Raw genomic sequence first — 13034 nt, 5'->3', positions numbered from 1 at the left:
AAACAATGTCATGATAACAGATGTCCATATTTAATGTAAACATGAACACCATGGCCTCTTACAATGCTCTATAAATCTCATGGACATTCATACATAAATTAATCGGACGGTCATCGTAGTTAACGTAAACCAGGCTTTAATCACATTTCTTACATATATAGAATAATCTGGATTAAAGACAAAATAGACAAAAAGACTGGAATTCTATTATGAATAAATGCTGATTTGATGGTTACACTTGTATAACTATTGCATTAGGCGAGTACTTCATGTACAGTGTATGCACTGTACAGATATATCATATAACATACAAAACAAATTAAATACCGACTATTTTTTTTAGGTCCATGGTGGTCCATTGTAGACATCCATTGTAGTCCATCCAGCTATAGTTTACCTTCCTCCACTGGCTGCTTGTGATTGTTGTTCATGGTCAACTACTATGTACTTCTTGTTGTAGTCTATGGTCAAATCTGTGCAATTAGTGGATGTAGTCTTTGGTCAACTCTGGTCACTGCTTGAAGTCCATGATCATCTCCTGGAGGCTTGTGACTGTAGTTCGTGTTTACCTCAGGACATAAATGAAGCACTGTTTCTGCGAGGTGATGTAGGTTGGTTAGGATAGTACCTTTTCAATCTTTCTCGGTTCTTTCTTGTGTTGGGTACAATTACATGAATGTGGGTTTTTTGTGTATATAAGGTGAAAATCTGTCCTAGCTTGAGTGGTCATGTTGCTGAGAAGATATTTTAGATAGTGCTGTTTCTGTAAGGGGATGTGATGAGTTTTAGATAAGAGTCTGGAATGTGAGTGTGGTGTGTGGACCAGTGTAGAACAAAGGTACTACAGTACCCGCAACGTTATTCTTGACATTCCTATCGTGCTCTATCGTGCGTGTATCCTATCGTATCGTGCGTGTATCCTATCCTATTGTGTATCAGGTTTTCTGTTTTCTATCATGTTTTGCATTTATCAGGTCTATCGTGTTTTGCGTGTATCAGGTTTTCCGTTTATCGTGAAAATCGTTTATGGTGTAGCTTCGGAAACTATCGGGATCGTATATAAAATCTAATGAAAAAGTATGATACTTTCCGAAACCTTTATTCGTTTTGTTAAAGAAGCTATTTTTAGGAATCGAGGAAAGACGGTATATTTGAAGGAGGACATAAAGTTGTCGATTTTAAGGCAGAAGAAGAGCTAAATGTATTTGTCTGTCCAGAGAGAGTGAAAATTTATCACAATTTAATTCTAAGTAGTCTGGAAAGTAGGCAGTGGTCTGTCAAGAAAACCGAGGACAGTAAATCTGAAAGCTCCTTCATCTGAAGTTCATAAACACTTGTTTGTCTAGAAACAATTATTGGTAATTAACACTAACAGAAAAATAGGGAGTTCCGATTTGAAAGGAAAAATCAGTAAATTACATTGTTTATCACATACATGTATATTTTAATAATGGTTCTTTTTCTTCCGATTTTTTTCACTTGTATGCTACTTATACAGCAACTGCTGAACTTGTGCGCGTCCTTATATCTGATTTTGTGTATCACCCGTGTTTTGACAGCTAACATTCTCAGAGACATTGTATTTCACCCATTAGAAGATTAAGTTTTAAAAGGGTGCAAGGGTGTTGCATCCCCCAAAATTCTGCTCAAATGGGCACAATTCCGCTGTCATCGTTGTTTTGTTTTTACTTTGTACATGTACACATGTACCAATAGTCGTACGTGTAGATACTGGAAATTTATGTTGGTTTTGATGATTATTTGAATTTTTTACACACTAAGAGTTTCAAAATTGTGAATTTAAAACAAGCGGGGGTTTGTTTATGCTTTTTAAACAGTTTATTTATGTTTTGTTAACAAAATATCAATTCAAATAACTATGTTCCAATTACTTATGACTATCAATTATCATTCATAGTGTAAAAATATCTAACAGGTGTAGTGCGGTTGATTTTTTTATGAAAATAACTTGAGATGTTGAATGAGCCGTGAACTTAGAGCTTGATGCAAAATAACCCCCTCCTCGCTACACACAAAATATTACTTGGTTTTATTTCATATTCAAGGTAATATACATTAGCATAAGAGAGCTACGGAAGCATGATACCACTACATTATATTACATTTAGTGAATTCCCTGTATAATTTATATATTAAACATTAGGTGACGTACAATATAAGTTTTAGAATCATTGGCTGAGAAAATTCATATAGATATCAAATAATGAATTCAATGCCGTATGCATTTTAGTTTTTTTTATTTTAGCTGTGATGGCATAAAAAACATAAATAATAATAATAATAAAAAGTACGACCTTGGGTGAAAGAAATTATATGGTACAAAATCGATCAATGTTTTAAACAAATGTTACCGCGACGGGGACAGGTAACTGATAGTCACCCCGCGATGAGAACGCGGTTTTCCTGAGTTACCTATAGATTTTGCCAACTGCAAGAACGCAGAAAACAAAAAATCTGCATTGTCCGTAATGTAGGTATATAATGAACATTGAAATCCTTCAATATTATTATCAACATAATGTAATTATGTTGTAGGTATCAAAATTTCGTTCTGTCTAACTCGTTTCTAAATTTACAACATTCCTATCAGGTTTTCCGTTTATCATGAAGATCGTTTATCATGTTTTGCGTTTATATCAGGTTTATCGTGAAGATCGTTTATCAGGTTTTGCGTTTATCCTATCGTATCATGCGTGTATCCTATCGTATCGTGCATGTATCCTATCCTATCGTGCGTGTATCGTGCTCTATTGTTTATCATGTCAAGAATAACGTTGCGGATATACTGTACCACTCCACCTACACCCAGATTTCAAACATCTACAAAACTTAATGAGGGCATGTAGATGTGTTGCTGAATGACTTTTGTTACAGGATGTTTTTGTGCTGCTGTAAAAATAGTTATTGTAGTATCTTTTGTGAGAAATTTTTGTATTTTCTTTTTGAGAAAAAAAATCTTCTGAACTTATGGTTAACAGTGTTTTATAGTACAATGAAAACATAAAGGTATAAATAGAAAAACTTTATATCTGAAAGAATGGTGTGAAAATAATGTATATACAGTTAACTCATTGTTAGATGAGAATGGAGATACCATGAATTATAATCAATTCATGGAAATGTATAAAGTAAAATCTCATTTTCTGGTTTAAGACAAGCATTGAAGAAAGCAATGAGAGTTAATGGAATAAACCAGTTTATAAAAGTTCAAGAACCTACTATTCCTCTACATATAGCCCCTTTCATGTATTTTAAAAGAAACAAGAAAAAACTACCAAATTTTTAATTATTGTGAAGAAAAACCTACAGGTCAAAAGAAGTGGGATATACAATTTGATATCTCTCAAGAAGAGTGGAATACAATTAATAAAAATGTTTTTACTATTACAAAGGATACAAATATCTACAAATGTAGAGGTACAATATCGTATAAATCATAAAATTTTAATCACAAATCATTTTTGTTAAAAATAAAGAAAATAGACAACGATTTATGTTCGTTTTGTGCAAAACAAAAGGAATCAATAGAGCATGTTGTGTATGACTGTGAAAATGTTGTTTTATTTTTCAAGAATGTGCAGTCCTGGTTTAGGGATTTTTTTTCAGTAAATATTGTTGTTGATAAAAAAAACTTTTTGCTGGGTAGCTCAGAAAATGAAATGATCAATTTGATTAATTATTATTTAAAATACTTTGTGTATAGTTGCAAATGTAGAGGCAATTCGCCTTTGTTAAATAACTTTGTTACCACTTGGACAAATGTGTACAAAGTAGAAAAGCATGCAAAAATTATTATGTAGATGTTTTTAGAAGAAATGGAATACATTTCATAAATTAAAAGATTTATAGATTTAGATCATCCAGAATATATAATATGTAATTGTATACATTAGCCTATGTATATCATTGGAAGTTATTATCAATGTCATGACAGTACATCATACATTGACTTGGGTGGTAATGTGTTGCTGAAAAGAATAGTGCCGTTTTGTATGGAGACATGGTGATATACATGTTTCAGATACACAAATTGGAAATGTAAGTTGTGTTCCTTTGGGTAAATATACAATAGCTTGGCATTTGTTTTGCTGAAAAGACTGTTTATATAGTGCTGTTTGTGTAAGGGGATGTAAGAGTCTGAAATGTGTGTGTGGTGTGTGGACCAGTGTAGAACAAAGGTACTACCACTCCACCTACACCCAGATTTCAAACCTTTACAAAACTTAATGAGGGCATGTAGATGTGTTGCTAAGACTGCTGTTGAAAGATACGCTACTGAGAAAAAAGTATTTTTTGTCACCATTAAGATCTTTGCGATAAAGAATATCTGTGATGCTTTTAACATGTAGTTGTTTTCTTGTGTTTGTTAGATAAAAAGTGTGCTGCTTTGAATCAACTTGCTTCTTAGAACAAAGGTACTACCACTCCAACAACACCCCATGTTTAAACTTTCATGAAACTTGTAGATGTAAAGCTGAAATACATGTTCACTTTGTCAACTTTTTAAATGATGACTCCATAATGTAATTTTTTACTGAGCAATGTTTCCAAGATTGTGGAAATACACCTCTCTTTTCCTTCTTCTGCAGTTTAAAAGTTTCACTCTGATCAGGAATTTTTGTTTAGACACTTCATAGTCCTTAAGAAATTCTGGATATTGCTGAATAAAGCTCTTCATTTTATTTTTGACTGTAAAATAAAAGCAAATAGTTCTTGCTCTGATATACTCCCAGCTAAATATGAAATGCCATAATAAACAACCTGTAATAACTTTAAATTTCTAATAAAGTATATGATATGAAGGTTTTTATGAATAATATTATCTAAAATCTCAGCTTGCATTGTCCTTCGATTTTTCATCCAAAATCACAACTAGTCTTCCATTTTCATATATCTTAACACTGCTTTAGTTTTATTTAAATCCAGGTTGTAAAACTAAAATCATCTAAAAATCACTAATTTTTTGATAGACACAAATATTGACCAAAACAAAAAACACAAGAGGCCAAAGGGCCACATCGCTCACCTGAGTTACCTTGGCCCATATCTGAAGACTTTCCATATATATTTTCATGTAAAACCTTAGTCCGTATTGTGGCCCCAACCTATACCCCTTGAGGCCATGATTTTTACAAACTTGAATCTGCACTTTCATGTAAATCTCAGCTCCTTTGTCCCAGTGGTTCTTGAGAGGATGATTTTTAAAGATTTTTCTATTTATTCCCAATTTCCCATGTAAAACTTTGATTCCCTACTGAGGCCCCAACCTACCCCCGGGGGCCATGATTGAACAAATTTGAATTTGCACTATGTCGGGAAGTTTTCATGTAAACCTCATCTCTTCTGGCTCGTTGGTTCTTGAGAAGATGATTTTTAAATATTTTTTCTATTTATTCTCATGTAAAACTTTGATCCCCTATTGTGACCCCAACCTACCCCTGGGGGCCATGATTTGAACAAAATTGAATCTGCACTATGTCAGGAAGCTTTCATGTGAATTTCAGCTCTTCTGGCTCATTGGATCTTGAAAAGAAGATTTCTAAAGATTTTCCCTATATATTTCAATGTAAAACTTTGATCCCCTATTGTGGCCCCAACCTACCCGGAGGCCATGATTTGAAGAAACTTTAATCTGCACTATGTCAGGAAGTTTTCATGAAAATTTCAGTTCCTTTGGCCCAGTGGTTCTTGAGAAGGATTTTTAAATGATGCAACCCTATTTTTGAGATTATCTTCTCTTTGAAGGGGGCATGACCCTTCATTTGAACAAACTTGAAAGCCCTTTACCCAAAGATGTTTTTGGCCAAGTTTGTTTATAATTGGCCCAGTGGTTCTTGAGAAGAAGATGAAAATGTCAAAAGTTTACAACGACGCCAACAGACAACGGACAAATTTTGATCAGAAAAGCTCACTTGAGCCTTTGGCTCAGGTGCGCTAAAAACAACAAAAACATATTGAAGTTGAAATGTTTAAATTTGGGGGGCACTGGTTACAAGTGAGGAAAGGGTCAATATGGTAATTTGTTATGCCTAACAACAAGAACAAATTGTATATCATTTAATTTAAGTAAATTCATTCATATGTGAAAAACTAATATTAAAAAGTTTCTTACTGTTTAGTGCTCCCTTATTTCCTTTTTGTGTTCCATCATTTATTTCCTCTGTGAAAAACTGTTACAAGTCTGTCCTCTTTTTCCGTCCAAGTGTGCCGCTGACCTGCATGTGGAGAAGACAGTTTCTTACAATACAAACTTTAAGGATTATTTTCATTTGAAGAAATTCCCAAATGCTTCAAGCAGCACAATATTGCTTGCATACCAATATAGCAAAAGTACAATGTGACTTTTCTATACAATTTACACATAAATTAGAGTTTCTCCATTGATTCTTCATAACACTGTAATGGTTTCAAGGGGGTACTCTACAGTGTCATAATGGTTGACTTCCTTTCAAACCATGAGTGAAAATATGATTATCAGCAATATAAATTTTGTCCATTCATTTCAAAGTTCATCGCCTAGCTCGCATTAGCATGCTGTTTGCTGATCTGTATGTAGACTGCAGGTTCGAAACTAGCTGCAGAAACGTAGCTCTCTGAAAAAATATTTTGACGGAACGGAGAGCTACATATCCGCCCCTTAGAAAAACCTTCGATTTACGGCGCACAAAAAGCTGTGCACGGTTGAGGCCTGATATTGTTGTATTCTTGTGTTGCTGTCTCATAAATTTAGTATCAAAAAATTCTCAACATATTTTCTTACTATACTTGTGTCCAAACACACTTTCAAATATTCATTAAAGGTCATAGGAGACGATTTTCAAAAAAAAAATTGTTTTGCACAAAAATGTGTTAAATTCTTCTTTAATTACTTAACATATGTAAATATGTCATTCACAAAAAATCGTAAGGTAACCGGCGCTACAGACCGTCAAATACTGCTGTGGTGTGAAGTATCAAAATAGTAAGGTGACTTATCTCCCTTTTTTGATGACGTCAAAAGAGACCAGCCTGACGCAAATGTGTATTTGTTTATACTAACAACTGCGGGTTTAGCCGTCAAAATGTTCAATGTGATTACATTCAACGATAATGTAGCAAGTCAGGTATTTCTATATATACTTTTGTCTAAATGATCCTACGTTTAGAAAGATCTGGTACGTGTGAAATCTACACAGAGAACACAGAACTGGAGGTTGTTTGACAATCATTTTACGTGATTACGGGGGTTGATGAGGATCAGTTTCATTATTGTATATACTCTACTTTGGCAAAAACTAATGGGTTTATGAAATTAAATCTTCGACCAGATGCAGTTGTAACTATTTTCGACTACAGACCAACTGCAAGCACGGCTAAGATGAGAAAATCCTGCAAAACGTTGACTGATGACGGTAGTGCAGATATTCATAATTTAGTATAAACATGATCTGATTTGTTTAGAAATGAAATAGTCATATGAAGCTCTTCTGATCAGAATCTTTTTCTCTGAATATATAAGTACATGTAAATAAATTGAAGATGAATAGGTCTAACTTTATATGTTGAAAGTTGCATTATCAGACCCCCCCCCCCCCCCCCCCCCCACTCTTTTCTGTTTGAAAAAGAATGTTCAAAGCAAATGGTGGAGCGATATTGAAATTACAAGTTTTTATATTAGGTGAAATAAACCAATTTTTACAGTCATGCAACAGTTGGGGGATGATTTTTCTTCTTCTTCAAACGAAGCACTAATTTGCACGTTGGTTTCCTTATTGGGGTCAAAATTTAAAACAAAAAATAACGTTAATTAAAGGCCAAGGATTTTGAACAACCGGTCAGTTTTCCTCAGGGCGGGACTAATTTTAGGCAGGTGTGAAGCCCCAATCCCAAGGGAACCCTGCTAGCTTGTATATACCTTCCCAAATACACAGGATGTTTTCTGTGTTACCTGCATTACCTGTACGTTTTTGTAAATTCATGGTAGTCATTTTTCTTGACGTGCAGGTTAATCGAAACGTTGATAATTAAATCTAATGAATCAACACATAAAATTAAAGCTCGATAAATTTATTTTGTGTAAATGAGAACTTTGGCCATTGATAAATTAGGCAGATTATTCTTTTTTCTAAGTTTTCACATATCCGTTTGACTGCCTTCGTCGGATACCCAGTATCCGACGATGTATGACTGCAAACATACAGTTTCCAACCGGGGTTCCTGCGTACTGTGGAGATTTTCTGGCTATGTACAGCTTATGAACCAATCATCGTCCCACACCCCACAATGACTCAACATATTCCAAAACTGTTTAGAAAGTTTTATTCTGTTTGAATTAGTTTTTCTGGACCGCACACCTGAATTCTTTGGCTACCTAAAGTTGTCTGTTTGACTTGTCCATAACTCATGGCCTACAAAAACAGTCAGGACATTCGGATTTTTCGACAAATACTTCAATAACTGGTCCAGACGAAGAATTTGTTCTTCCTCTGGCTTCCATGCAGTTTCAACCATTATACGCAAGAAAGAGCCCTTATAGCCAATCTGATTAAAATAAGATCTTTGATTTGCTCCGTTATTTTTATGTCGCTATACACAAAAGAATGTTGTAAAATTGTAAAAGAATGTTAAAGCCATTTATATTTAATATTATTATATTTACCTGCTAAACTAAAATAGCTGCACACAATACTTGTAAAAATCAATAAATTCAAAATACGGCGCTCACGATGTGTGCAAAGGAAATTCTGATCTGGCTATAAAATATATCCAAGTCAGGGTGGGACTTGGACACATAAAACCAAAGGGGGATGAGGGGTGCCCACCTTTTTTGTCAGTCAGCCTTCAATTTGACAACAACAACAACCCCCACCCCCCCTGGAAAAAAACCTGCATCACCGTGTCTGCAAGGGTTAGAAATAGCGCAAGTAATAACTATCTATATTTCTCTTATTGTCATCAGAGAATGTACTCTGAAACTATCATACATTTATCATTAACCAGTCAGTATTATTTCAACCTATTCGTAATAAATAGGACCTTGATCGATCTTCTTGTTCGTCCTCCGATGAAAAATCGTCGATGTGGCTGGTATTTGCATTAATTATGAGTTCAAAGTGATATCCTTGTATAACAAACTATGGTTCCCCATTCAAAAACTCCCCCAGTTGCAAATAAATTGTTTATGGGTGTGCTTCTGTTTTGATTCACAAATCTGAGTGTGGTCTCTTATGACGTCACAAATTCAGGAAATCAGGAACGATAATCGGGTAACGATTTTCTATTCCAACTAACTTTGCATCTCAATTTCTTAGAGTTCATATCGTTATTAATCTTAAAAAGGCATTTTTATGAGGAGGCTATGAAATAAAGTTGATAATTATGGAGAGAAAAGGTATTGTTAAAAACCGTCTCCTATGACCTTTAAAGCCCCATACGACCAGAAAACTCCCAGCTTCAAATGATTTCGTTTGTTGACGTAGCCATGTGAGGTAGCCGGGTCAATTTGAACCCTGTTGTGTTGGTATATATTCATAAAATTCGTTTTAAGTTATATATTCGTTCTTCATTTATTATCAAAACGAATAATTTATAGAAATTGAAAAATATAGTTTTTCTAAAGGTAAAATAAGCTCTTGATTAATGAAAATGCTACAGAAGTTCTTAACACTCGTGTGGCCATGTGACAGGGATGGAGATCGGATCAGACTAATGACAGCCGCATTGCCGTGAGTTTAGCTATTTGAATAATCATTATTTAAAGGAACTAGGATGATATACTATCTAAAATATTTAGCTAAAATATTTGTGGGGATATTAGTTCACATCTAGACATTATTGTGCAAGTATGGAAATGAACTGGGATTCGAACTGACTGGCTACCTAACATGGCTACGTCAACAAATGAAATCATTTGAAGCTGGGAGTTTTCGGGTCGTATGGGGCTTTAATGAATATTTGAAGGTATGTTTGGACACAAGTATAGTAGGAAAATATGTTAAGATTTTTTTTACTACTAAATTTATGAGACAGCAACACAAGAATACAACGATATAAGGCCTCAACCATGCACAGCTTTTTGTGCACCGTAAATCGAAGATTTTTCTAAGGGGTGGATCTGTAGCTCTCTATTCTGTCAAAATAATTTTTCAGAGAGCTACAGTTCTGCAGCTATTTCGAATCCAGCAGGGGTTTTAAATTTTTTCCCAGATTACTTTCTACTAAAACTCCATTTTCTGACTAACTAAAGTAAATAGATATCTTTGTACATATCCTCCACTTTTCATCTATATCAAACCCTGGTGTATTTTTATAAGTATATATTTGAAAGTAAAACTTGTTCCCCTATTGTGGCCCTGGGGTCATCACTTGAACAACTTTGAATCGATGCTACATCAGGAAGGTTTCATGTAAGTTTCATGTTTTCTAGTCCAGCGATTCTTGAGAAGATTTACCTCGTTTTTACTTATTTTTGACTATATCCACTTAAAAGGGGGTATGACCCTTCCTTTGAAAAATAAAATAAACAAGAGATCTTTGTAAAACACATATGCCCCCCATGGTGCAAAATTGAAAAGGATTATACACACACACATCATTTAATTGAGAGTAGTATCATCAATTCAAAATATTGAGCACACAATATCTTCCTATGTCAAGAGTGGATTGACCATGTGACCTAAAAATCAATAGGGGTCATCAACTCCTGAAGATGTACCAGTGTACCAAGTTTGATGTCTGTCAAGCAAAGGGTTCTCAAGATATTGAACGGACAGTATATTCCTATGTCCAATTTGACCCGTGACTTTTGACCATGTGACCTTAAAATAATTAGTAGTCATCTTCTCCTGAAGATGTACCAGTGTTCCAAGTTTGATGTCTGTCAAGCAAAGGGTTCTCAAGATATTGAGCGGACAGTATATTCCTATGTACAGTTTAACCCTTGACCTTTGACCATGTGACCTCAAAATCAATAGTGGTAGTCTTCTCCTGAAGTCGTATCAGTGTACCAAGTTTGATGTCTGTCAAGAAAAGGGTTCTCAAGATACTGAGCAGACAGTATATTCCCATGTCAAGTTTGACCCTTGACCTTTGACCATGTGACCTCAAAATCAATAGGGGTCATCTTCTCTTGAAGATGTACCAGTGTATCAAGTTTGATATTTGTCAAGCAAAGGATTCTCAAGATATTGAACGGACAGTATATTCCTATGTTCAGTTTGACCCTTGGCCTTTGACCATGTGACCTCAAAATCAATGGGGGTCATCTTCTTCTGAAGATGTACTGGCGTACCAAGTTTGATGTCTGTCAAGCAAAGGGTTCTCTAGACATTGAATGGTCAGTATATTCCTATGCCCATTTTGACCCTTGACCTTTGACCATATGACCTCAAAATCAATAGGGGTCACTACTCCTTAGGATGTACCAGTGTGCCAAGTTTGATGTCTTTCAAGCAAAGGGTTCTCAAGATATTGAGCGGACATTATATTCCTATGTCCAGAGTAGATTGACCCTTGACCTTTGACCTGAAAAACAATAGGGATCCTCTTCTACTCATAACTAACCCACATATGAAATATCTTTATCATCAAGTGAATGGTTCTCAAGATATTGAGCGGACAACACATGGTCTACAGACCGACCGACAGACAGACAGGTGTAAAACAATATGCTCCCTCTTTTTCAAAGGAGGGCATAAATATTGAAGCTTCTTCAGTCAAGGATGCTCTCTACCAAGTTTGGTAGAAATTGACCCAGTGGTTTTGGAGAAGTTGAGAATGTGCAAAGATTACAGATTAACCTCTCAATGGACAACAGACAGAATGATCTATATAGACAATGAGCGATTAAAAAAGCTAGCTCAGGCAAGCTAATTAAAATGAAACAAATGAAATTGTTAAACAAATAGCTTACTTTTAGGCTTACAGGTAAAATGAAGCTCACTGCTTATTTCTTTAATGGCTTCAGGATCAACATCAATTGATGAACCTCATTCACTCTCCTCATCTAGTAGTCCCTTTCTTGGTTTCTGAATTTAAATATGAACTAAAATTGTAACTACACAAACTGGAATTATAGTAAAATTACCTGACAACTTGAAAGAAAACATGAGGAGTGTGGTTCCAAAAAAATTTCTTGATAAGTTATTCATGTACATGTACTCAACTTGTTGTTCATTTATATGACCTTTTCTCAGTACTTTCCTTGGACCATGAAGACCTTTCTTGTCACTATCATATATACTTGCATTTAAGTCAAGTAAGTTTGATTCTGAATATATGTCAAAGTTATCATTGCATACTACTACTGAAAAAAATTTCTTGCTGCAAAATCGCAAAATTAGAAAATTTCAACAATATTTTAAGTTATTAATTTTATGGACCAAGCTAGTCACTCAATGTCATTTAAATGCATTCTTTCCCCATGAAAAATATTTGTGAATAATTACATGCTGTCTTCTGAGTATAAACAAGGATAAATTCAATATAAGAGTACAAGTCTTAACTCTATCATTCCCTACCAACACACTTGTAAAGAGAGTATTAAAGTATTAATTACTACCATGTGTTTGTGTGCTATCTGAAATAGTGAGATGAAATTAATAAGAGGCCCATGGGCCACATTGTTCACTTATGTCATCTTGGCCCTGTCATTGTTCATGTGTTGTGATTTTTTAAAGATTTCTTTTATCAATCTTTATTCTTATAAAAAAATTTGACCTCATATTGCTTCCCAAACATAGCCCAGGAATTAACTCATGTCCGTAAGTCCGAGACTAGTAGAAAACATGTCGGACTAGTGAACTCTCTATAGCACTAGTCCGTACGGACTAGTGAAAATCCGGAAATCAATTTTGAATTGGTAAAGATTTTAGCAAGATTTGTCTGAGTCTCTTAGATGTTTGAACTTATGGTTGATTACCTGCATGGTCAGGTGTTTGCATGACTATGACAGTCTGATCTTCCAAACACATGGAGTGCGTTTGAGACCGCCGTTCTTCGAACGAGCACACATTGTCAAATTCCTGCCGATTCCG

General features: G+C 34.8%; 1 protein-coding gene and 1 long non-coding RNA gene across 18 annotated transcripts in view; one reads left to right on the top strand and one right to left on the bottom strand.

Annotated features, from left to right (window-relative positions):
* LOC125677395 (uncharacterized) overlaps window positions 1–13034 on the top strand; it is a 244908-nt gene that overhangs the window by 168439 nt on the left and 63435 nt on the right. The gene's annotated exons all lie outside the window — the stretch shown is intronic.
* Window positions 1–13034, bottom strand: part of LOC125661778 (uncharacterized) — a 122195-nt gene that overhangs the window by 64891 nt on the left and 44270 nt on the right. For 9 of the 17 annotated variants that reach the window (XR_008801665.1, XR_008801673.1, XR_008801669.1 and 6 more), the window contains 3 exons: window positions 11912–12026; window positions 6134–6236; window positions 328–4710 (listed from right to left, as the gene is read on the bottom strand). Coding sequence is in view for 4 of the 17 variants with exons in the window: in XM_056159850.1 (XP_056015825.1) it covers window positions 11988–12026 (39 nt within the window). In the remaining 13 variants the exon portion in view is untranslated. Of the gene's footprint in view, window positions 1–327; window positions 4711–6133; window positions 6237–11911; window positions 12027–13034 lie in introns of those variants that run through there. The other 8 variants (XM_056159849.1, XM_056159850.1, XM_056159853.1 and 5 more) reach the window with 3 other exon arrangements.

This window comes from Ostrea edulis, chromosome 3, assembly GCF_947568905.1.
Source record: "Ostrea edulis chromosome 3, xbOstEdul1.1, whole genome shotgun sequence".
NCBI classification, from domain to species: domain Eukaryota; kingdom Metazoa; phylum Mollusca; class Bivalvia; order Ostreida; family Ostreidae; genus Ostrea; species Ostrea edulis.
Note: the sequence above shows the minus strand (reverse complement) of the source record. Positions and strands in the feature narration are given on the sequence as shown.